Here is a 25,029-nt window from a genome sequence, read left to right as displayed (position 1 = left end):
ACTCAAAACTATTTTTGCTGGCTCGCGGTCGACCGTCGCTAGTCCAGAGAGTTTCGCGCTCGACCGTCGCTTGTCCAGAACAGTTCTTCGCCTTTTTATTCTTCGCGGTCGACCGCCGATATGACCGTTGGTTCCCAACGGCTATTTTTCTGAGCTGATTGTTTTGGGCTTTTTTGTCATTTGCTTGGGGTTCATGCTGAAGTTTTAAGTGGGTATAAATACCCCATTACCTTCAGCTCTCTATATATCCAAGAGAATGTTTTTCAAATAGTTTAACAAGGGTTTAAACTTGTTTAGTGTTTATTTAAGTTTGTTTTAAGAAGCTTTTAAGCATTTGAGTATTTCGGTTTTGTGAATCAATTTCATAAGAGCTTAAGGAGATTATCTATTGAAGTTTGAGCCTCCAACTATCCTCCCTCTATCTCTTGTTATCAATTGAGAAGTTTTCTAAACTCAAACTCTAGCTTTACATTTATATACTTGTTTGATTATCATTGTTCTTAAGCTAGATTTTATATTTGAGTTTAGTTGATTTGATTTTATTTACTCATTGTTACACACACACCCATTTTGAGCTTATTATATTTGCATACATAGTATATTAGGGTTGTGAGAGATTGTAATATTGAGTTGTGCTTAATTGAGTTCTCATCTATTGTAGAGAATAAATTTATATTTGTTACATTGTGAGTGTTGTAAGGTTTTCGGTGAGCTAGAAAACTGAGTGTGTTGTGAAGTTTTCGGTGAACTAGAAAACCGAGTGTGAGGAGTGACGTTGATCGGTGAGCATTGAAAACCGATACTGTGAGGTGTAAACGTTATTCGGGTGAGCGTAGAAAACCCGGTTGTGATAGTGGATTTCTCCCCTGGAGTGTGGAGCGGAGACGTAGGACGGAAGGTCCGAACTCCGTGATCATTTTAGTATGTTTGAGTTTGTCATTGGCGCATTTGCTTTTGCATTTATCTTATATCGCCAATTGTGCATTGCTCATTTATTTCAACCCACTATCTAGTCTAGTTTGCTTACCCTTGTGTGATTTGTATATCCTTGTATATATCTCATAGCATATCTCTTTGCTAGGATATATCCCTTAGTTCATATTGCTTATCCTAGCTCATATACCTTGTTATATTTTATACTTGCTAGGATAACTTGTTAATTAATTTTAATTGGCATATAATCGGATTAGATTAGCATAAGACCCTAATCACCCTCCTTCTAGGGTCTAACAATGTTTACAATTTTTGCTTTGATCGTATCGGTGCATAAAATACGCCCAAGCGGGTTTATAACCCTAGGGCCTTGGATTTAAACGATATGGGTCAATGTCCCAAAGTTTAGTGGTACCAAAATGATTTGGGTACCAAAATGATTCTTATGTCACTTATTGTTGTTTTATTTATTTATTTTTTGTTTTGTTTTTGGTTTGAAAAATTCGTTTTTGTATGTAAATTTTCCCTCTTATTTAGCTAAAATAAATTATTTGTATGATTTTATAGCTAAAAACTTTTATATATATCTTATAAAAATATTTGGCATCTTATAAAACAATTTCTTAAAGGTCTAAATTGAAAAACTTTCTCAAAATCCAGATTTTACACTGACCGTGCTTTTTTCTTTCTCGGGGTCGATCGCCACGGTCAACCGTCGAAGTTTCTGTAAGTTGTCACGGTCGACCGCCACGGTCGACCGCCAGAGATTTTTTTGGCTTCGATTTTATTTCTGATCGGGTTTCGGGTTTTTAACTGATAACTGTTTTGAACCCGATTTCATCACCACCATTGATCTGTTCCCTGAGCTAATCCTAGCCCTTCATTCATCTTTCCTTATGATCCGATCCTCATCTTTCCCCCATTTCGAAAATTTTCCCCAAATTGTCTCGGTCGTCCGCCGTTCGACCTCCATCGATCGCGGATCTCATTCGGCCATCTTTCTCGTCAATCTCAGTTGGGATTTGTTGGGTAACTTCTTCTCTCATCTCTTGATTTCATTTCCTACTCTAGTGATTATATTCTCAGACTAGGGTTTGGTTTAGAGTTTGCTTATTTTCACTTATTGTGCTCTATTTGCATATCCAGGGTTTTCAATTTCTGTTATATTCCATATTTCATTCATAACCCTAATCAAACATGCCTCCTAGAAAGAGGTCTAAATCTGATGTTGGTTCATCTTCTTCTGTAGCCTCTCATTATGAGGATTTTCTTTTGTTTAAATCCCTATAAATCTGATGTTGGTTCATCTTCTTCTGTAGCCTCTCATTATGAGGATTTTCTTTTGTTTAAATCCCTAGTTAAGAAATATAGGGAGTTGTGCAAACTGAAAATTCTGCCCACCAGATATATCAGATTCGAACAACTAGCCATGTATGACATTCACACAATTCTTCATGATGTTGGTTTGGCTAGACTGATAGATGTGGAACATAAAGTTCCTCATTATCCATTTCTGGTATATCTATTTTATGCAAATTTATCTGTCACTGCCACTGCTGATGGTACCCAAACCATCTCCACATCTGTCAAGAATATCCAGATTTCTTTTGATGCCGACGAGCTTACGGGAATCCTTAAGATCCCGTCAAGCGACGTCGAGCTTATGTCTGTCGAGCACACTGATCAAGCTGTGAATGATATCCTGTTTAAGCCCGGTTGCACCTATCCTATGAACAACAAATCACTAAATACCACCGCTAAAGTCATAGCTCGTATTGTTGCTCATAATCTCATTCCCAAAACCGGTAGCTTTGATCATTTCGCTCCTGATAAGGTTAATGTTGTTTATGCCATTTTTGCCAAAATAAGAGTGAATTGGGCAAATGTTTTTCTTAAGAACATGGCATGCAATCATTATAAATTTCTTCCTTTTGGCAGTTTCATCACCCTCATTCTTCAACACTTCGGTGTTGCTCTCACTAATGAACCCAAAGTTGATCCGGGTAAGGAGTACTTTGATAAAGTCTCTCTCTCCCGTATGCAACTTTCTGCCTCTTTGTCTGATCCTACCAAGCCTTCATCTTCTCGGTCTAGAGCTTCCACCTCCTCCACTTCTGATATCTGTGCCCGTTTGGATCGTCTCGAGACTCAGGTCTCAACTATCCAGGGGGATGTTAGGACTATTCTATCTTATCAGCGTCAGTCTCTCGGGATTCCGGATCCCTCTTCCAGTTCTGAGTCTGATTCTGAGGAGGGCCCTGCTGATGGCTCTGGCTCTGATGATGGATCTGGCCCTGCTTCTGATGATGATGATGATGGTGATGGTGATGATTGATCTTGCTGATTATTTTTTTTATTGTTTCTATGCTTATGGTGATGTTTTATTCTGAGTTGTAGAACTTGATACTTATGCTCTTTTTTTTGAGTTGTAATAACTCTATGATTGTGTGGAACTATGTGACTTTGTGACACTTTTGTGTATGGTTTGTAGTCTTGTGGAACAAACTATGTTTGTGGAAAACTATGTAGTTCCTGATGTTTTAAGTGATGACTTGTGATCTATTGTGTTAGTTTATCTTTTCTATGTACTATGCATGGTCAAAACATTTTTTATGCTATGTTTATGGAAAATACGTTGCTAATGATGCGTTCTTTGGTCTCTACATGCTTATGGTTGTGTATGATTATTGTTTAGGTCCTATATATGTTCTTTAGATGTCATTTATGCAATTTGACATGGGGAGCTTTTGGCAATTCTCTTGGCTTTTTATCTATGCTTATATGCAGGGAGAGCGTTGCTCCTATTTTTTATTTTTTTTCCTTTTTGATGTTGTCAAATGGGGAGAAAATCACATTTGGTTTATTCATGTTGCATACATGATTGGTTTATATGTGGTTTATCAGTATATAGTTCATATTCATGTATAAATTGTTTGCCATCATTAAAAAGGGTGAGATTGTTGACCCTATAGTTTTGATGATGATTTGTCAAATAATTTATCGCTAATATATTCTCTAGTTTTGTGTTTATGTTTCTCTTTACAGGTATTTCAACACACGACAATCAAGAGTTAAAGATTCAAGTTCATATGTGTGGATTTACCTAGGTATAAGTTTAGTTTACTTACATATATTGTATGTTAATATCTAAGCTCAATATATGTACACTTAACACGATTTTTGACTTTTTTCCATCATATAAATGATTTTTCATCAAACGTTGTTACAATATCTTTTATTTCATGTTTACAGCTCTACTTTTCAAAAACAGGGAGTTTTCACAAATGAAAATTGATTTTCCAAAAATTCCTTTTCAAACATGTTTATTTCATCATTTAGAAACTTTTCCCAAAGTTTCACTATTTTTGGAATTGATTTGATATTTTTAATGAATTTTTAAAATAGCCCAAAAAACTGTCAATATGCAATGTATCAGATTGCGGTCGACCGCCACGGTCGATCGCCAGTGATAAATTTTCTGAGCCTGGCTTTTATGTGTTCGTGGTCGACCGTGACGGTCGACCGTGAAAACATCCAGAGACTTTCGCGGTCGACCGCCGCGGTCGATCACCATCCTTTATTTTCAATACTCTGTATTTTTGAGCTTCGCGGTCGACCGCCGTGGTCGCCCGCCGAACTGTCAGATCATTTCCAATGGCTAGTTTTTACAGCTATTTTCAAATGGGTTTTTTGGTCTTTTACTTGTGTTTTTTACTGATGTATTAGGTTAATATATATACCCCATTGCTGCTCTCCTTCAACACATCCAAGAAATCCAAGTTTTGTGTTTAACAAAATATTTAGTGTGTTTTAAAGAGCTGTTTAAAGCTGATTTCATCAATCTGTTTTAAGAGAAGTTTTCCTACAACAAGAAGTAGCTTTCAAATCCTATTGGGATCATCATCTACTGTTCCTCTTGTTTGAGAAGTTTTCTAAACTCTTACATAGCTTGTTATTTTATTTTCATTTCAATTAGCTATATTTATTGAGTTTCATTCACTGTTATCACATACACATATTGAGCTTAATATCTTCATACCATATAGTGTGGGTTGTGGAGTGTGATTTAGTGAGTGTGAGCTTCATTGTGTTCTCACTTGTTATTTGAGAACAAACCATTATATTTAATCTTCTTTTGTGAGAATCACTTATAATACACTTGTACACCGAGAGAAGTGTGAGGCGAGAGACGGGGTCGAATCCAATAGGAGTGGCGTCGGTTGACGAACCTAGGGAGAGGTTGTAACTGAACACTTGAGGAGGAGGACACGGGCTAAGTTCTTATACTTAGTGTGCAAAGTGTGATTGATTAGTGATTGTGTAGTGTGAGAGTTTTCGGTGATCTTGTAAACCGAGTGTGTAGAAGTTTCGGCTTTCAAACCGGATTGTGATAGTGGATATCTCCTCGAGGTGAGGAGCGGGGACGTAGGTCGTGGTGATCGAACCTCGTAAACATATCGTGTGTTTGTGTTTTGCTTGGCTTATATTTTAGTTGTGCATATTCTTATTGTTCTTATTCATATCTATCTCTTGCAAGAACATATTGATCAATATAATTTTTTATTAGCAATTAATCGGGATTAGATTAGCATAAGACCCTAATCACCCCCCTCTAGGGTCTAACAATACTGAGCTACATCCATATGACATAGTACAAATGATAAGAGATAAATTTTATTGGAACATTATAGGATAGAAAAAACTAATAAGATCTATCATAGTTGGGGGTAATATTCTATAATATTAAGAAAGAGGTTAAGGATGCATTTGAGCATAAGTTAAAGGATCTTTTTGGATCTAGAAACATCTTAAGGCCGGCTTTTGCAAATATTTCTTGGGAATGAGATGACAGTTTAGGAGATTTGGATAGAGATTTTCAAATAGAGGAGATAAAAGATGCAGTCTAGCAATTGGGTGCGGACAAGGCACCGAGTCCAGATGGTATTCCAACTTTCTTCTACGAATCTTTCTGGGATATTACCAAGGGTGACATTCCATTGCTGATGTCGACATTGTCTAAGGGAGCATCTAGACTTGATAAGATTACTATTCTCACGTTGTTCTCATTCTTAAAATTCCTTGCCCACAGCATGTAGGTGACTTTAGGCCTATTTGCCTCCTAAATGGATCCTTAGTAGTCATCTCTAAGGTTCTTGCAAATTTCCTAAGTGCAAAACCCAGAGATTTTATTGGTGAATATCAATCTTGTTTTGTGGCAAGAAGATATGTCTTGGATGGCGTACAACGCAAGATGTAGTACACTACTACAATATGTATAGTTAAAATGATATGTCCTTAAACTAGATTTTGAAAAGGCATATAATATGGTGGATTGTGGTTGCCTTTTGGAGGTCCTATATCTAAGAGATTTTGGACCAAAATGGATAGGATTAAATATTGGCTATTCTCGACAAAAATGAACATACTAATCAATAGAGCACCTAGTAAAGAAATCGTCTGCAAGAGGATCTTAGATAGAGAGATAGAATATCAACACAATGTTGATCGAGAAAACTTTAGGTTTTTCCCGTAAAGAATTTCCACTGCCATACTTGTGAATTCCCATTAGACCTGGCAGACCGAGGATACAAGATTGGATTCCATGATCGAGAGGATTGAGAAAAAACTTGAAGATTGGAAAGGGAAACTTCTATTTTAGGAGGAAGAATAACTTTATTAAATGTGTATTTATCAGCTATACATTTGTACTTCCTTTCCTACTTTAAGATGCCATGTTGGGTTGAGGCCAAAATCAACAATATTAGTAGAAAGTTTCGCTAGAAATATAATAGGTCGGATAGGGGAGAATCAATCTAGTTTGTTAGGGACAGGTTAGTCGTTCAAAGGAAGAGGGAGACCCTAGTGTGTTAAACCTTTAGGATATGAACAAAGCAATGCTTTCACGTTGGTTGCAAAAAAGATCTTGGCGTGACCTCTGGCTCGATGGCTCTTTATTGTCACATAAATATGGTTCAAGATTAGGATTGTGGAACCCGACAAAATTTTCAAATATGTTCAGGATTTTTGAAGGGAGTTGCTAATGTGTGGGATGCATTTCGGGTAGGAATTAATTTTTCACTCGGTAATAGAACTCACACATTAGCAACCTCCACACATTAGCAACTCCCATACATTCATGACCTACTTATGCTTCTAGCTGACTAAAAACCTAACAATGATTGGCAAGATGTGCCGCTTTAGCGATGGGAGCCTATGGAAATCTTTCACTATTAAGTCCATGTATAGTTTTTTTAAATTTTGGTGGGTATACATTATCAACAGCTAAGTTGATATAAACCTCTAGAGAACCTATGCAAGTTAGAGCCTTTTTTGTAGCTCTCCATTAGAAATGCCATCTTGACATGAGACAACTTGATGAAGCGTAAGTGGTAGGGATGTAATGTATGTGTCCTTATGTTGGGAATTTTAGTCTCCCCGCCTACTATGATTTGCACAACTTAGAAGCCAACCCACAATCAATAAGATATAAAATAACTATAATTAAGAAGAAAGAACACTGAGATTTACGTGGTTCAGTCGACCAACTTCGACCTACGTCCATGAGTAACAATACGAGAAATCCACTATGTATTAGGGAGAACTACAAGAGAAACCACTTAACTCTCGTCTCTTAATCTCTCAACCTCACATACATAATCAACTCTCATATTATCTCCAAAGCCCTCTCCTTACAATCTTTTGAATGAACAAAGGCTACGAAACCCTCTCTCAATGATGTAATCTTTTGCACGGACAAAGACTACAAAACCCTCGCCTCTCGCATAATATTCTTGAATCAGGTTATGTCCTCTGCTAACCCTAGATTACAAGAATATTGGCTCTCTCTCATCTCCTCGGGTTTTCCTCCAATAATAGACGAATATATATAGGGAAACCAAAATCCTATCTCTAGCCTAACTTCCTAATTAGAACAGAATTCAAACTCCTAATCATAACGAGACTCAATCTCTTAATCATAATAGATCTCTAACCCTATCTAATTCTCATGAAGTTATAGAAAGAATCAAAGACACAATCCCAATAATCTCTACCTTGGATTTGATTCCCAAACTTCCTTGAAGATATATCATCGATGTCTTGAAACATTACCTCTCCTGCTAGCGTCTTCTATTCTTTTACACTTCAAATCGAAGCACTTGTACTCCAACTGGGACGTCCAATGACCCTCGCTATCATCTGCTTCGTAGTGGTGCCTTGACATCTCTTGTGCGCACCAAGAGATTTTCGCCACCTCTAACATTAGAAGCAAATCAACCATGTTTGTCCTTCCAACTTGAGCTTGACAATAGCTTCCCCCCCGCTTATTATCCTTTGCTCCACTTGCATCACTCATCTCAAACTATATTGGTATATCTCTCCTACTTCACACTACGAGCTGGATGTTGAAAGTACCCTAGAGGGGGGGGGGTGAATATGGTTATTGCTAATCTTACTAGATATTAATGCCAATTAAAACTTATTAACAAAATATTCTGGCAAGATAGATATACAATGCAATATGAGCAAGAATATAAATACAAGAGAAATTAAACAAGAAACAATATAAACAAATAGTGGACACAAAGAGCAATCCAAACACAATGATATGATCACGCAAGAAACAATATAAACAAATAGTGGACACAAAGAGCAATCCAAACACAATGATATGATCACGGAGTTTGAACCTTCCGTCCTACGTCTCCGCTCCCCACTCTCGGGGAGAACTCCACTATCGACACACCCGGTTTGAAAGTCGGAACTTCTCTACACACTCAGTTTTCTAGCTCACTGAAAACTCTACAATCTCATACTCTTGCAATCATACTTTACACCCTCTAAGTGTTGGTCTCTAGCCCGTGTCTCTCTTAAGTGTTAGGAATTACAACCTACCTCTAGGCATTACCATCTACCCCACTCCTCTTGGGACAACCTGTCTCTCACCACACACTTCTCTTGGTGTACAAGTATATTACAAAATGTATTTCACGATGAAAGCACAAATACAATATTTGTTCTCTAATACAAGATGAGAGCTAAGTGTAAGCTCACTCTCAAGGTTACACTCACCACAACCCCAAATATACAATATGTGAAAATACTTAAGCTTAATGATTGTGTGTGCAAACAATAAGAAAATCAAATATAAACTCAATTAAATCTAGCAAATATAAATATAACAATTAAAGCATAAACAAGCTAGATATATGAGTTTAGAAACACTTCTCTAATCACAAGAGAGAGGGATAGGAAGATTGAAAGCCCAAACTGAAATTGATCTCCTCTTCTTGTAAAAACACCCCAAACTGAAATTGATCTCCTCTTCTTGTAAAAACAATCTTCACAAAACTAATTTTATAAAAACAAACACTTAAAACAAACTAAAACTCTTTGTAAACTTGTTTTAAAACTTTTCTTCTTGTTAGGTGGGAGAGGTAAATACAATGGGGTATTTATAACAACCCAAGACATGAGCCAAAACCCCAATGAAATGACCAAAAGCCCACACAAAAACAGAATCTGAAAATAGTCGTTACTGTGCAACAGACACTTTATGAGTGGACTCATAAAAATCATGGGTCGACTCATAACCCAGCCGTTATAGGCTAAACATAGCTTATGGGTCGACTCATAAAATTCATGAGCCGACTCATCATGCATAGGTCGACTCATGAAGTCATGGGTCGACTCATCAGAAACAAAACACACTTTCCAGCACAATTTATGAGTCGACTTATGACAGACATGAATCGAATCAACCTATCTGGGTAGACTCATGATGTTATGAGTCAACTCGTCAGAAACAAAATGTAAACTACACAACAGTTTATGAGTCGACTCAACACTGTTCATGAGTCGACTCAAGACATGCACACAACCTGTTTTAAACAGTACATGTCAACTTAAAACAGAGTTTAAAAATATCAAATAAATTCTAAAAAATATAAAACTTTGGAAAATGCCTATAAACATGTTAATGAACATGTTACAAAAGGAATTTTGTGAATTTCACTTCTCATTTGTGAAAACTTGTCATTTTACAAAAATGTCCAAAACATAAAAAGTTGATATACATGAAATAAAATGTTTTGACATAAACCAAGTTTTGAAACTTTGTAAATTGTTTTTATAGACTTAATATAAGATGTATATAATGATTGTTAAGCCCATAAACTAAGAACCCAATATTTTCATAAATACAATAGAATATGAAATACATAAATGTGAAAATAAAGATATATATTGTTTCATATTTATATAGCTAAACCAAAATAACTTATCCACATATAAAACAAATAAGTATTATATATCTATTTGTTTGCAAAAACTTTTGTGGATAAAACATATAAACCATTAAATTGTGTGTATAATATTGAGCTTAAGATATTAACACACAAGTATAAACCTATACTATAAATACTATAAACTAGCTTGAAGGTCTTCAATATAGCTCCTTGCGGATGAAGCTTGAACTTGGATCTTCAACTTGAATTGCATTGCTTCACTCCCCTATTTCCGCCAACCTCCATTTGATATGATCGTTATGGCGCAATTCCATCAAACCTCCAACTCATTGTTTGTCTAGAATACCTAATAAGAAAACATAAACACTAGACAAACAATATTAGGAATTGTTTGTAATCATCAAAACAAGATTAGAAGATGTATCTCATAACATGAGACCTAACAGATACCTCTATCTACTCCATTACTTGGCTTAGACTAAATATGAGCATTCAACATCTTCAAGTCCAATGCCACCATCTCCATTAGCATATGTGTCACTCAGTCGTACCTGCTTGCAAGCTCCACCTAATTTGGCACTGTCCTTCTTGATTCTACACACCAACCAACTCCTGCTCCCGCGATGATTCTGAATAATTATATGCTGACAACTTCACTACTATAATCACATCTGATGCTTTACACTAGTCTCATCCGTTGCATACATGTTTTCCCTATCTACCATCAGATTTGTCTCGCCATTACCGTCAGAACTTTTCTACACTTTCTGACCATTTTGAGCAAAATCTTAAAAATCAAACTCTTCCATCGCATTCAGAGCACTCCAGAACCTACAAATCAACTCTCAGAACACTAAAATCTGCCTCCAAACCCTCGATCAAAAGACAACATAATCTTCTTTTTTTCCTTTTCATCTTGATTCTTGTAACGCCGATCTTCAATCTTGTACGACGTCATCTTCTATCTTGCGAACTCGCTTCCAGATTCATCATCATGGCTCTGATACCACTTGTTGGGGAATTTTAGTCTCCCCGCCTACTACGATTTGCGCACTTGGAAGCTAACCCATAATCAATAAGATATAAAATAACCACAATCAAGAAGAAAGAATACCAAGATTTATGTGGTTCAGTCAACCAACTTTGACCTACGTCTATAGGCAACAATACGAGAAATCCACTATATATCAGTGAGAACTATAAGAGGAACCACCTGACTCTCGTCTCTAAATCTCTCAACCTCACATACATAATCAACTCTCATATTATCTCTAAAGCCATCTCCTTACATTCTTTTAAATGGACAAAGACTGTGAAATTCTCTCCCAATGATGTAATCTTTTGCATGGATAAATACTACGAAACCCTCGCCTCTCGCACAATATTCTTAAATCAGGTTACGTCCTCTGCTAACTCTAGATTACAAGAATATTTGCTCTCCCTCATATGCTTGGTTTTTCCTCAAACAATAGAAAAATATATAGGGAACAAAAACCCTATCTTTAGCCTAACTTCCTAATTAGAATAATATTCAAACTCCTAATCATGATGAGACTCAATCTCCTAATCATGATAGATCTCTAACCCTATCTAATTCTTAATCATGATGAGACTCAATCTCCTAATCATGATAGATCTCTAACCCTATCTAATTCTCATGAAGTTATAGAAAGAATCAAAGACACAATCCCAACATCATGATAGATCTCTAACCCTATCTAATTCTCATGAAGTTATAGAAAGAATCAAAGACACAATCCCAACACCTTAGTCATGAATACTAAAAAATAGAACATTTTATTCCTCCATTAATCTTTCGCAAATGTTCTTTGGGTAAATATTAGGTTGCACTTCGATGGTGTTGAACAACCTAGATATTTATGTCATATTTGTCTGCTTGGAGCAGAGCTATGATTAAAAAGTCAAATCTATCTTTATGGTGCTTATTACATACAACAACCTCTCGATGGGCAGTCTGGCGTGAAAGAGATAATAGAACTTTTAGAAATAATGCAAGATCTGCATCACATATTTTTCTTCACATAATTGCTTACTTTTCTCCCTGGATTGATTTGTTGTTAAAGGAGGCGAGGGACGGAGCTATTGCATGATTGACTCATGCTGGCTTGCGCCATCATGTGCGCGATGACTGCGATGATCAACAGATTGGAAGGCATGATAAGTCGACAGAGGGTGACTCCGATATCAAATAGTCCATCATTTGGCTTATACCCACTTCTACCAAGCTTCACTACTAGTATTTTGCTACATATATCCTTTTGTATGATTTTGATATTTTGTAAGGGGAGTGTTGTATTTTGTATCTATAAGTTTCGTTAAACTTTTAAAAAAAAAAATAAAACGTAGGGGATCTCTCGCCGTTTTTTTATCAAAATAATAATAATAAGTAAGTAAGAATAATGAATGATTAATCTCACGTGTGATGTATGTGCAAGTCATCTTTTTATTATTTTTCCCCAAGTGATTTTGTAGACATCCATTCTTTCAGAAAAGGAGAAAAATTAATTTATGACAAAAAGTTACGATGATAGTTTAAAAAACACTATCTACGAAAATAGAGCAACATCTATTCACAATTAATCTTGAATATTATGCCTTACGTAAATACCAGATGCAACATGATATATGGGCAAGTAATGAGAATGATAACAATGTTGCTCACCGCCAAAGCACCGATGAACTCATCATACGGGATCTTAAAGCAAAATTAGCCGCATTCTTAGCCGTACCGAATAATGACGACTACATTATTCTTTTCTTACATTATATTGCTCTCAAACTACAAGAGAGGGATTTGGATCCTCTCCACTACAAAAAAGTAGTGGAGAGACCACTACTTTTAATCTCAAGCGTTGATTATTTAGTAGGCGGTTATGATACAATCTAAATCTAATACTTACTATACCCCCGTGTATTGCACTCATTCCTAATTTGCACTAAAAGAAAAAATCATAACCATCAACTAGATAATCAATGACTGTGATTATGTAGTGGTCCCTCCACTATTTTTTTATAATCAATGACTGTGATTATGTAGTGGTCCCTCCACTATTTTTTTTGTAGTGGAGAGGATCCGAATCCAGTAAATAAACAGTACGATGTGAGTATTGTAGTTATCACAATTCTTAATACACTCCAGGTAACATCATTACACAATAATATCACTCCCTAATCCCATACTTTTAACTGTTATCAAACGCACCCCCTATAGTCACTAGCTCACTTACCCCCTCCAACTTCCCCAAAATGCCCTTGGAGTCCTCCGAGCCCTCTCCGCCACCAGCCCACCGCGATTGGTTCTTCCCCTCCGCTCCTTTCCCCCACACCGCCGCCCCCTACAGAACCCCAAACCCAAACCCTAACCCTAACCCTAGAAGACGCCGCTCCGCCTTCCCCTCCACCTCCGACTCCTCCTCTCCCAAACCCTACCTCCGCGACTCAAGATTCACTCCGACGTCCAGCTTCTCTTCATCGTCTAATTCGTCGCCGCCGTCGAGTTTTAAACCGATCCCGTACTCGATCTCGGGGAGGGAGGCGAAGTATTCGGGAGCTAGGAGGAAAGTGACATTCGATGCGCTGAGATCGGCGAAGGATGAGAAGAAGGCGGGATTGGGATCGGAGGCGGCTGCGGCGGTTGGGGATGAGAAGAAGAAGGGGATTGGTGGAAGGTTTGGGGATTTTTCGGCTGCGGTTAAGATCCGATGGCCGATGACGGTCATCGTTGCGGTGGGTAGCTTGTTTTTTTTCTTATTATGACCATTTTTTGAATTTTTGATATTGATTTATCTTACATTACGTGGTTAGTGTGGTAAAGGAAAATTTTTAAACATGTTTTCCCCCAAATAATTGTGAAATAGACCTCCTTGTGATATCAAGAAGTACATTTTACTGTTATTATTCTAAAAATATCATCTTTACAAATTGACTAATGCGGGGAAAACGTAGGGGAAAAATCCGAGGACGAAGAACAAAATTCTGTGATTAGTCAAACTACAGAATTCCTAACTTTTGAGCAGTCCTACCGCCCCTCTTCTTAATCCCTAAATCATGGAATCAGTGTCTTATCAAGACAAGTCTTATTGCATCCAAATAACCTCATGAATCAAATACATAAAATCTTATCACAGTTATCCACTAAAATAGGCTCAAAAGAAGGTATGCTGGAACCTACAACTTAATAATTTCTTTCTAGCAGCCTTCTTTTTTAATCCAATGCATTCCAGCGATGTCTTTTCATCACGGCATCCTAAAGCTGTATCTTAAGAGCCTAATTTCGATGTTAAACTCAAGGTATCACCCAAAACTGCCTCTTTAAGTAACTAAACTGCATATTTTTATTCTTGGTAGTTCAATTTTTATTTGATATCTTTAACGCAATTGCGAGCATGCACGGGCTATGGCGTGCAAACTCCACTTTTTCCTCAATGATGTTATCATTCTTATCGTCATATCTCTGGGCAGGATTGATGGTCATGGGGTTGTGTGTGTGTGTTGGGATGTGGCGGAGGGGATGGTTTAGATCTTAATCAAAGACCATTTCCAATTTGTCATTAGTATTTAAACTTTTGACATTATCTAACTATAACCTCCAAATTTTTTTTGCTGGAAGGCGTTATGTATGATGATGCCAAGTGGCATCTCTAATTTGTGACAAATGGTGTTTCTAATTTATTTAGTCTTCACAATTTGCACGAATGCATTCATAGGAAGTTAGATGTTGCTTGTGCGACAGAGACCACCAAATGTACCGATTAGGAGAAGTGGTAATATTAAAATTAATGGGGTGTAAGAAGTACTAGAGCAATTAAGTAGTATATGATATTGGTTTAGCTTAATGGTAACTGGTATTGTAGCCCTTAGTGAACCGAATGGGAGAATCAGATTCATGTTACTCAAAAAATCTGGAATAAAGCTTTGTTTTGTTGCAATTTGTTAATGGACTTTAACTAAAACTTTGTCTGATAAAAAAATCTGGAATAAAGCTTTGTTTTGTTGCAATTTGTTAATGGACTTTAACTAAAACTTTGTCTGATATAAAGTTGAAGATGATGGTAGGCTTAAGTTGCAATTTGTTAATGGACTTTAACTAAAACTTTGTCTGATATAAAGTTGAAGATGATGGTAGGCTTAAGAGTTCATTTATAGCTAATATTCATTGTTCAAAGCGCTAAGAATTGTGAATTTGTCTAGTAGCAAAAGAACTTCCATGTAGCCGGTGTCTTCTTGTGTTTTAGGTTATAGCCAGGGACCCGTTACATTTTGTTAGATTGTTTAACATCTTCATGTTCTTTTATATATAATCTCCAAGTGTTTTCATGTCATTTCAGGAGGTCTATGGTTCTTTATCTGGTGCATTAAATTTCTTTACAGTTTTTTGATGTTTTGTTTCTTTTAACTCATTGTATGCTGTGTTTTTGTTTCTCTGTAAAGTGTCTGTTGTTTAAAATTTGCAATTGTTCAATGTATTTAATCTTATTAAAGTGACATATCATATCTATGTCTAGGATTATGACATTTGTGCGTGACTTGTTCCTTTGCTTGCAGATTTTTGTTATTTTACTCATGAGTTGAATTATTTTCACAGATCACTGTTACATGCTTCACTTCTCTGCTTCATAAAAATTTTTCTTTGCAGAATCAGCTTAGGAATTTACAGGTAAGTGACTACAGCCTGACCTATTTCTTCTTTTTGCAGTTTGATATTTTTGTTTACTTCAGTTGGTTATTAAGAAAAGTGGTTACCATGGAGAACAAGTATGTAATATATTTTTGATGTTAAACCTAGTTGAGCATTATGACATTTTGATTGCAATTAGATTGGTATTCTGTTTAAAACATCAGTCAATATGTTTGACATGTCGTTTTATAGAGCTTCCGGCAATGAGAAAGATTTTACATGTGATTTATTGTTTTTGGGAGAATTGCGATTTTTCTTATATATCGAGTGGCAATTTAGAATTTTCCTAATATATTGGGTAAAAAATTTCATGCTAAAAGATTGATCAAACTAGCGTCATGTAGATTCTATATTAAGATTGTTTTGAAGGTTGGTTTTGGGTTTTGAACCCGCTTTATACAAATCTTGAAATAGGAGAGTGAAACCTCAAATAACCTTCTTCATCTCATCTTTCTCGAGCTAAGAGTCTCTTCATCCGCTTCCGTATGCCATCCATTCACGCTCTGCTCCTCTTTATAGATCTTTCTGACTCTCTCGACTCATCTTAGTTGACTCTTTACAATTATATCTCCCTCAATATCTTTGCCTGCTAAAATATTTTATTCACATGATTTGACATTTTTATTGATTTCATTTAGGACTTTTATGGTATACATAAACATCATCCAATATGACATTTTGATATTTACTAAATATCTGTGATATATCCCGACATCTGCCATATGGTATGGAGTATTTTTGTTTGGCATGACCCTGATATCAAGGACGGAGCCAGCAATTCGTGAAAGTGGTGTCATAATACATATGAAAACAATAATACAAATTTTACCCCCCCCAAAAAAAAACAAAATTTTCTCTCATAATCAATATAATTAGGAACATAAATTTAACTAAATACAATTACGATTGACCTCCACATATTTTCATGTTTTAAATCGGTGCATTATAGCCTCATTCAATTGGTGCTATTAATATAATTTCATATCACACAGATAAAGTTCACTTTGAATCACAAATTGACGTCATGTAATAAAAAACCTCATGACTAGGTCATGAGTTAAATCTTCAACTTCAAATAAAAAACGAACAATCAATCAATAGTCTATATAATAAAAGCATCATTGAATTCAAGAGTTTACTGTGCAAAGGTAAAAACAATGATTTACCCTATTTTTATAATGAAAATTGGATACTTACTCTAACAAAAAAATATAAAGTAGAAAGCCTTTTGAATAGCACCAGCCAACAATAGGATCCACAACCCACTTTTTTTTTTCTTTTCAAGATGATGCTAACTATTTGGCACATAAGATTTAGGGATTGGGCCATTTAAGACTTTGGCCCATTATAAACAAACCATATGGGTCACTACTTACTGTATAGTGGTGTCGCTAATGAATCAAAAACTTATATACACTACTTAATTTCTTTGCTAGAGGGTCGTGCAACTTGATACCACCCCCTCTTAGGTGCCTAAGCCCCTGCCTGATATCTGATATGTAGAACGTTATTGGTACTATCCTACAAGCTTTTGATACGAATTTATAAATAATAGGGGCAAATCTGTGCCTTAATGGCAGACAAGGTTTCATACTTTTCCTTTTGATGTTACGTACAAGAATTGTTTGAGCTTTAAAACCTTAATCATTGCGTTTTCAAGGTTGATCTGCGTCCAATAGGTTTTACAGCTTGTAGAAAATGTTCATTTTCTTTTTCCTTGAGATTATGGACGAGATTCGTTTCCATCTGCCAAGGTAAAGGGAAACCTGATTTTGACTAATGGTGTTCTAAATTGATTTTATTCTGATAAAACTATTCCTTTTGCTACTTATTTGCGCCTCAATAGTCATTGTACTTTGTTTTGTTATTAGATTACTAAGCACTTAAAATGTTAAATGCATATTCTTGTGATGGTGGTTTCTCTCAGAAGAATGACAAACTCAGGTGATTTTTTACTTCACATGTATAGTGCTTCTCCAATATCACAAAAATGCAGAGATTAGGAGTTACAATAGCTGCTTCCCCCTTCCTTTCATTGATTTTTTTTTGCTATATTCATGCTTTTCTTTAAATCCTTGTTTTTCTACAGGACCAGCTGTCCATGCTCAATGTTAGACTAAATGAATGCAATATATATGATCCCATGGGAGTTGTTGGTAATGCCTCTGAAGAGAGAAACCATATTCCAAACAAAAATCTAAAAAATTCTGCTCTGGTTTTCTCACTTATTATTTTGTCCATTCCTCTCATTATTCTCAAGTATATTGACAGCATGTCAAGGTTGCGGAACTCATCAGATTCTGAAGAAGTTTCCCTTAACAAGCAGCTAGCATATCAAGTTGATTTGTTTTTATCAGTTCATCCATATGCTAAACCTCTAGCTCTTCTTCTAGCAACTTTACTGCTGATATGCCTTGGTGGTTTGGCCCTCTTTGGTGTGACAGATGATAGTTTAGCTGACTGCCTGTGGTTATCTTGGACTTATGTTGCTGATTCAGGCAATCATGCAAATTCAGTTGGTATTGGTCCCAAGTTGTGGTTATCTTGGACTTATGTTGCTGATTCAGGCAATCATGCAAATTCAGTTGGTATTGGTCCCAAGTTGGTCTCAGTTTCGATAAGTTTTGGCGGAATGCTCATATTTGCCATGATGCTAGGGCTTGTTTCTGATGCAATCTCAGAGAAGTTTGATTCTTTGAGAAAGGGAAAAAGTGAAGTTATAGAGAAAAATCACACACTAATTCTTGGCTGGAGCGACAAGCTGGTAATTTTTTTAATCATTTCAATGTTTATCATATACTCCTTTTGTAGTGATTTCTCTGGAGTAGATAGCATAGTATTTTTTTTCACTTGTTTAATTTGTTAGCATTGCAAGATTTAGTTTTTAAAGTTGGATCAGAAATCAGAGCTACTTTCTCACTAATAATTAGATCAACTGTGGCGGGCCTGGCGGTGCATTCAGGTTCATCATCTTTTTCAAGTTTTACTTGTATAACTTTGGTTGATATTGGATCACATGATTAATGTTGAGAGAGATAACACTTTAGGACTTGATCTTGTTATCTTGATGAAATGATTGTATTACTTAATCTAAACATAATTTGAGGGATATATGGTCTAACAAGCGAGAACCAAACATCCAAGATTTAAGAATTTCCAAACTTCACGTCAATCAATAGAGAGGAGAATTTATGAGTCTATGACATGATCCATGTAATGATTGTAATGGCTTAAAGGCAAAAGTATAAAGTATGGTTAAGATTCCACAAACCCAAACTTCAAAATCACGCAAAGAAAGGAGAAAGGGAATGTTTAAGTGAAAAGCAGGACCTTCTTAAGACAAACTAGTAGAATTTAGTCCTTTATGTCATGATATGCTCCTCAATTTAGAGGTTCTTATTCTGTTAATAATGATATGGTAGACTACAGAATGGTAGTGTTTTTTGTCTTTAGAAACCAAGGAAGAGAGTAGTCACCCTATGTTAGGTTTAGCTTACACATTTATATAATTGAAAAAATAAAATTTAGCACAAAATTGACATTTAACAATATCATTCAATTTTAACTTCAACTAAACTCATTACATCAAAGACAAAAAGATTTTGTTCTCAGTTTCTCTTGACTGTATCATATGATTTAATACGAAACAAAGAGATTGTGGTAAAACTTAAAATCTGTTGGACATAGATTAGAAATTTGAGCAAAATTCCCCCCCTAAAATTTAGCTCTACATTGGCAGCAACATCTACATTCAACAGATTCTATGTTTCACCATGATCTCTTTGTTTTGTATAAATCATATGATAGAGTCAAGAGAGAGAAACTGAGAACATAATCTTTTTTGTCTTTGATGTAATGAGTCTGATGACTAGTAGTTGATAACTTTTGGAAAATATGTTCTAAGAAGTAAGAGGAAACCAATTATGATTCAACTGATTCCAAATTTCAAAACTAAGATTATGCACGTAAGAAACTAAAAACATTCTAATCATTACTAAACCCCTGTAGTACTCTTCCTCTCTTTCTCTCTCATTTTATAGAGACAACAAAACATATTTAGGTTTGATGTCATAAATTCCTTTCTTCTTAGACTTACATTGTAGGTTTAATTGCAGGTGAAACCCCTATGCTATATGCAGTGTTGAAAAAGGCCCCACTTTTGGCTGCTTATGCGGTCCGCAAGGCGGAAGCGGTGCCTCACCACTATGCTTTCGTTGAAAGCGGCCAATGAAAGCAGACGTGACACTTTCTGATCGAAAATGCGTTAGAAAGCTCATGAAAGCGTTGTTAAGCGTTTAAAGGCGCTGAAAATGTGTTAGAAAGCTCGTAAGAACGTTTGAAAACGCTTGACAACGCTTTGAAAAAGACTAATACGGTATTATATTAGAATTAATCCGAACCCGAACTTGACCTATTTTCTTAAGTAAAACCCTCTGTTTCTCCTCCTCCCCTCTCCGTTTCTGCCACTCGAGGTGAAAATAAACCGCAACTCTAACTCCTGCCCAAGCCGCCTCGTCTACTGCCTCTGGCTAACTCCACTGTCTCCCGCCACCAAATCTGCCTCCAAATTCTTCTCCAACATGCTCCACCTTCATCATTACCATCACGACGTCACCTTTTCTTGGGCTTCTCAATAAAACTCATTATCACCATCTCCTGTAGAAGCTCACCATCACCATGTCCAGTTGAAGCTTCTCCACCTTCTCTTATCGAGGCCACTTCCTCATCGTAGTCTTCTCCTCCAACATATTTATACATGTTTAAATTGGACCGCTTTTTTACTTGATCTTTTTGCCGCTAAAGCCTCAGAAGCCCGAGCGATTCCTCACCTCTATGTTCCGCTTTTTGCTTTCCACAACCTTGATTATATGAGGGTGTAGTTGCTTATATCCTTTAGGCTAGTTTATTATCACTCACATCCCTTGAGCTCTGGACCATCTTATTCCCTAAATTAGCCATTAGGTCGAGATGTCATGAAGGAATTACATGATATGAGAAATTACCTTTCCCCATCCGCTTAGCTGGAAAAAGACCAACTTTTTCTCTAAATTGCGGGCAAAAAATAATACTCAGAGATTCATGGGTGCAAATTCTAATATTTTTTTTGGTTTGGTGGTTTTTTGTGGGGGGTGGGGGTGGGGGGTGAGAGGGAGTACAAGTGGTTACACCACCATAGTACGAAGGGTGTGTCCACAATTAGCACAATTATGTATCCATTACGATAATAGTTTTTCCTTTTTCGGTTTCTGCTTGATGCTGATGGCCTTTGGTAGTAAGTCGTCACTACATTTGGGACTCAAACAACCAAATTACATTAAGTTTAAAAAGATTTGTATTGAACTATACCTGATGTTGACCCATGGTCCCATAATCTGCATCAGATTGAGGACTAGAGTAAAGGTATGCATCTTGTGAATGCAATTGATCCTATACCCCTGTTACCAGATAAGTTTCTACAGAATGCCATTAAGCATTCTTATGAACATTCTGTCGTTGCATTCATCTCATACAGTCAACAAACACATAATATTTAGGCATTTCTATTTCACTTTGATTAGTTTGCTTTATAAGTATATTTGTTTTATAAAAGTTTATGGAGAATGCACATAAACTGTCATAAACATCAGTCTTTTTCTGATTCTCCCGGAGAAGTTTCAGTTTATGTATTGAGCAAAGTTCTGAAGTTTTTCCTTTTTGTTGAATTAACATTCAATATTTTATGGGAATTCAGGGATCTTTGTTGAATCAACTTGCAATTGCCAATGAGAGTTTGGGTGGTAGTATTGTCGTTGTGATGGCGGAAAGAGACAAGGAGGAGATGGAGCTTGATATTGCTAAAATGGAGTTTGATTTCAAGGGAACATCTGTCATATGCAGAAGCGGAAGTCCTCTTATTCTTATTGCTAAAATGGAGTTTGATTTCAAGGGAACATCTGTCATATGCAGAAGCGGAAGTCCTCTTATTCTCGCTGATTTGAAAAAGGTTGGTTTTATATATGCTGTTTTGGTAAAGTTCCTGACTGTTATGCTATACATTGTATAACATCTCCTAGTGCTTTCTAACATCTATTTTCAGTGTATGATTGTACATTTATTCTATTATGTGATCGGCTATCTGTGTCTAACAGGTTTCTGTTTCAACGGCTCGTGCTGTGGTTGTCCTTGCTGAAGATGGAAATGCTGACCTGGTAATTATGTAGCAGATCTCAAAGTTATCCTATGCCATCAGGCTACTGATTGCTTTTGCCCAATTTATTCAGAGCGACGCAAGAGCATTAAGAACTGTTTTAAGCTTAAATGGAGTTAAAGAAGGTCTAAGAGGACACATAGTGGTGGAACTGAGTGATCTAGATAACGAAGTTTTGGTTAAACTTGTTGGTGGAGATCTTGTTGAAACAGTAGTTGCTCATGATGTGATTGGCCGTTTAATGATACAATGTGCTCGTCAACCAGGCCTTGCTCAGGTCAGTAGGGTTTGTGCTGAATTTCATTGCAGTCCTTTACAAACAATTTGGTGTTATCTTTTCTTTTCTGGTTGAGTATTCTCATTGAAAGTGTACTGTGCATCCCTTGGAAAAATATTAATGTATAGTACTATATTTATTTCATATTCTACCTAACAGTTTCAAAGATGAAAATTTGATCAGAATACTCATTCTAGCTGATTGCTTGAAATTATATATCCGTTAAGATCCTATTCTGGTTCCTGCAAAGAAAAAGAAAGAAAGAAAAAGGTAAAGAAAGAAAAAAAAAAGCTTTTGAAGCTTTGTATTTAATAACTTGGACCAGTAGATGATGAACAGATTAACCAGGCAATGCAGCACATAGATGTTTTCTTGTTAAAGAAAACATCGACCCATCTTTCCAGCTAGTATGGTAGCTTCCCATGAAGTTTTTGGCTTGAGCTCAACCTCTTCTGGAAGCTTCAAATGATTGTATTTTAATCAACTTAGAGAGGAGACCCTTATCCCTCTAATGTACATGGCATTTGATGTATAAAACATACGTAGAATAATTAATTGCAGATTTGCAGAAAGGATAATGGTAAAATTTGGTGGAGTGGACAAATCTTCACATTCTTAATTTTTTATGTTCCAATAATTTTTCAGATTGTAATTTATGGGTACAATTTAAGTTTTGTCTGTCTCATAAGTTCTGGAGTTAAATTCTCCACTAAAGACTCATTTGTTTAGTGGGACTTCATTAATTAAAAACCTCTGTCTGAACTAACCCACAAAAGCCCCCAAGTCAAACATATTTGTTGTATTTTTATTAGAACATGAATAAGGCCTTAAGAGTTAATTTAGCTGTCTGAGTTCATACGTTACAAAGAGCTGAGCTCCCTCAGTTAATTTGGTTGACTTGAGTCTTGTAGTAAGAACTCTTTCTATAGAAAGCTGTTGGAATTCAGCTAATCAAACCAGCTCTCTGCTGGACATATGTTAACTAACTGCAGTCTGTCATCTAAATTCTTAGTTTTGACCTTTACTTCTTCTACCAGTTTTGGCCTTTACTTCTTCTACCAAGTACAACATAGAGGTATGGGGGTCAGGAAGAATCCATCTGAATCATGTTCTCTCATCTCCATCACTGTGTGGTGGAATTTGCTGGTTTTTGGGTATCTCAATAAAAATACATTTTATCTAGGTGATTGTTGATTTTTTTTTCTTTGCTTCCGCTTTGCCCTCAAGAGTTGCAGTTGCCTGCACAGCTTTTGGCATTTGGCCTTATATTCAGATGGCACCTGAGGATGCCCATAAGTGTAATGACTTACCACTAGACCAGGGGCAGTTATATTTAGAACAACCTGATATTTTTTTAAACTTGTTTTATTTTTTTATGTTTAATTTTATTATTTTATGCATGAAAAGTATTCCTTGTCAGTGCATTGCATGTTTTCTTCACCATGTAGTTCAATGGTTTTGACAGATTTGGGAAGATATCCTTGGCTTTGAGAACTGTGAGTTTTATATTAAAAGATGGCCTCAATTGGACGGAATGCAGTTTGAAGATATATTGATAAGCTTTCCTGATGCAATTCCTTGTGGAATAAAGGTAGCATCATGCGGTGGAAAGATAATTTTAAATCCTGATGATTCCTATGTTCTGCAAGAAGGGGATGAAGTTCTTGTGATAGCAGAGGATGATGATTCTTATGCTCCGACTACATTGCCTATGGTATTTTCCCTTTCTTCTGATTAAAATTACAATAATTATTTGCAGATTTTAAATTGCTGTTATGTTTATGCTCCAACACTATAAATTTGGTATAACATTTTCTAGTGACTAGGTATGCGCACCATCACCTTACTTCAGACATTTACATAGTTGATTTGTTATGCTGCTGTAGTTTTCCCTTTAGTTAGACAAGCATACCAAGCATGAGCAATGCAGCTTGAAAAAAAAAATTGAAACATGAAACAATAGCTAGTGAGATATATTTATAGTTTTATACAAAAGATATTAGATAATTGTGCTTCTTGTTTACAATTCCTCCAAGTTCTTTGAGGAAATTACAATTTTTTGCTTCTTCAAAAGAAAATAATAAAATAAGCTATGGTCTACCCATGTTTGGAGATAATCTGAAATCAATGAGGTTATGAACCATAGATTTTCTTTTAAATCGGAAAATTCATTACAACTGCTTTTGTCGAAAAAAGTTAATTTCAGGGCTAATTAAATTACATGAAAAACTTTATATTGGTTTAAGAAGTCAGGATTACGATTGTTAACAAACTGGTTTAAGACTTTTGAGAGTGTACCGTAAGACTTAACTTGACAATAACATGTACAAAGCCATTCTGTAGCATAATAAAACCTTAGGCTTGAAAATTACCGTGTCTTTCCATCCTTAGCCGTACCCAAGGAATAGTCCATATATTGTTAGATTGGGTGTAGATCCAAACCTTAGTGCAGGCGAGGTTTCAACTAAGATCTTCAGGCGAGCTCGAGCGTTGAGCAGGCGAGCTCGACGAGGTTAGGCGAGCTCGAGCGGGCGAGGAGCTCCGTCAGGCGAGCTCAAAGTCCAAGACGAGATGCATGCGAGGTCTGGGCTTTGCGGGCGAGGTCGACGCAAAGCAGGCGAGGGCGAGATCTTGCTACAGGCGAGGTCTAGATCCGCTCGTGCTTCAGGCGAAGTTGGGGGCGCACTCG

The 25,029-nt window shown here is 36.3% G+C and overlaps 1 protein-coding gene across 3 annotated transcripts in view; it reads left to right on the top strand.

The window, feature by feature from the left end:
- Window positions 13,613-25,029, top strand: part of LOC109837571 (probable ion channel CASTOR) — a 25,967-nt gene continuing 14,550 nt past the window's right edge. For 2 of the 3 annotated variants that reach the window (XM_020405872.1, XM_020405873.1), the window contains exons 1-9: window positions 13,613-13,925; window positions 15,784-15,855; window positions 17,966-18,374; window positions 18,444-18,640; window positions 21,608-21,715; window positions 21,785-21,859; window positions 22,005-22,064; window positions 22,137-22,340; window positions 23,806-24,054. In XM_020405872.1, coding sequence (XP_020261461.1) covers window positions 13,908-13,925; window positions 15,784-15,855; window positions 17,966-18,374; window positions 18,444-18,640; window positions 21,608-21,715; window positions 21,785-21,859; window positions 22,005-22,064; window positions 22,137-22,340; window positions 23,806-24,054 — 1,392 coding nt within the window. In that variant the 5' untranslated portion in view covers window positions 13,613-13,907. The remainder of the gene's footprint in view (window positions 13,926-15,783; window positions 15,856-17,965; window positions 18,375-18,443; window positions 18,641-21,607; window positions 21,716-21,784; window positions 21,860-22,004; window positions 22,065-22,136; window positions 22,341-23,805; window positions 24,055-25,029) is intronic. The other variant, XM_020405874.1, reaches the window with a different exon arrangement.

Source organism: Asparagus officinalis, chromosome 4, assembly GCF_001876935.1.
Source record: "Asparagus officinalis chromosome 4, Aspof.V1, whole genome shotgun sequence".
Classification (NCBI taxonomy): domain Eukaryota; kingdom Viridiplantae; phylum Streptophyta; class Magnoliopsida; order Asparagales; family Asparagaceae; genus Asparagus; species Asparagus officinalis.
The sequence above is the reverse complement of the archived record's forward strand: the minus strand, read 5'-3'. Positions and strand labels throughout refer to the sequence as shown.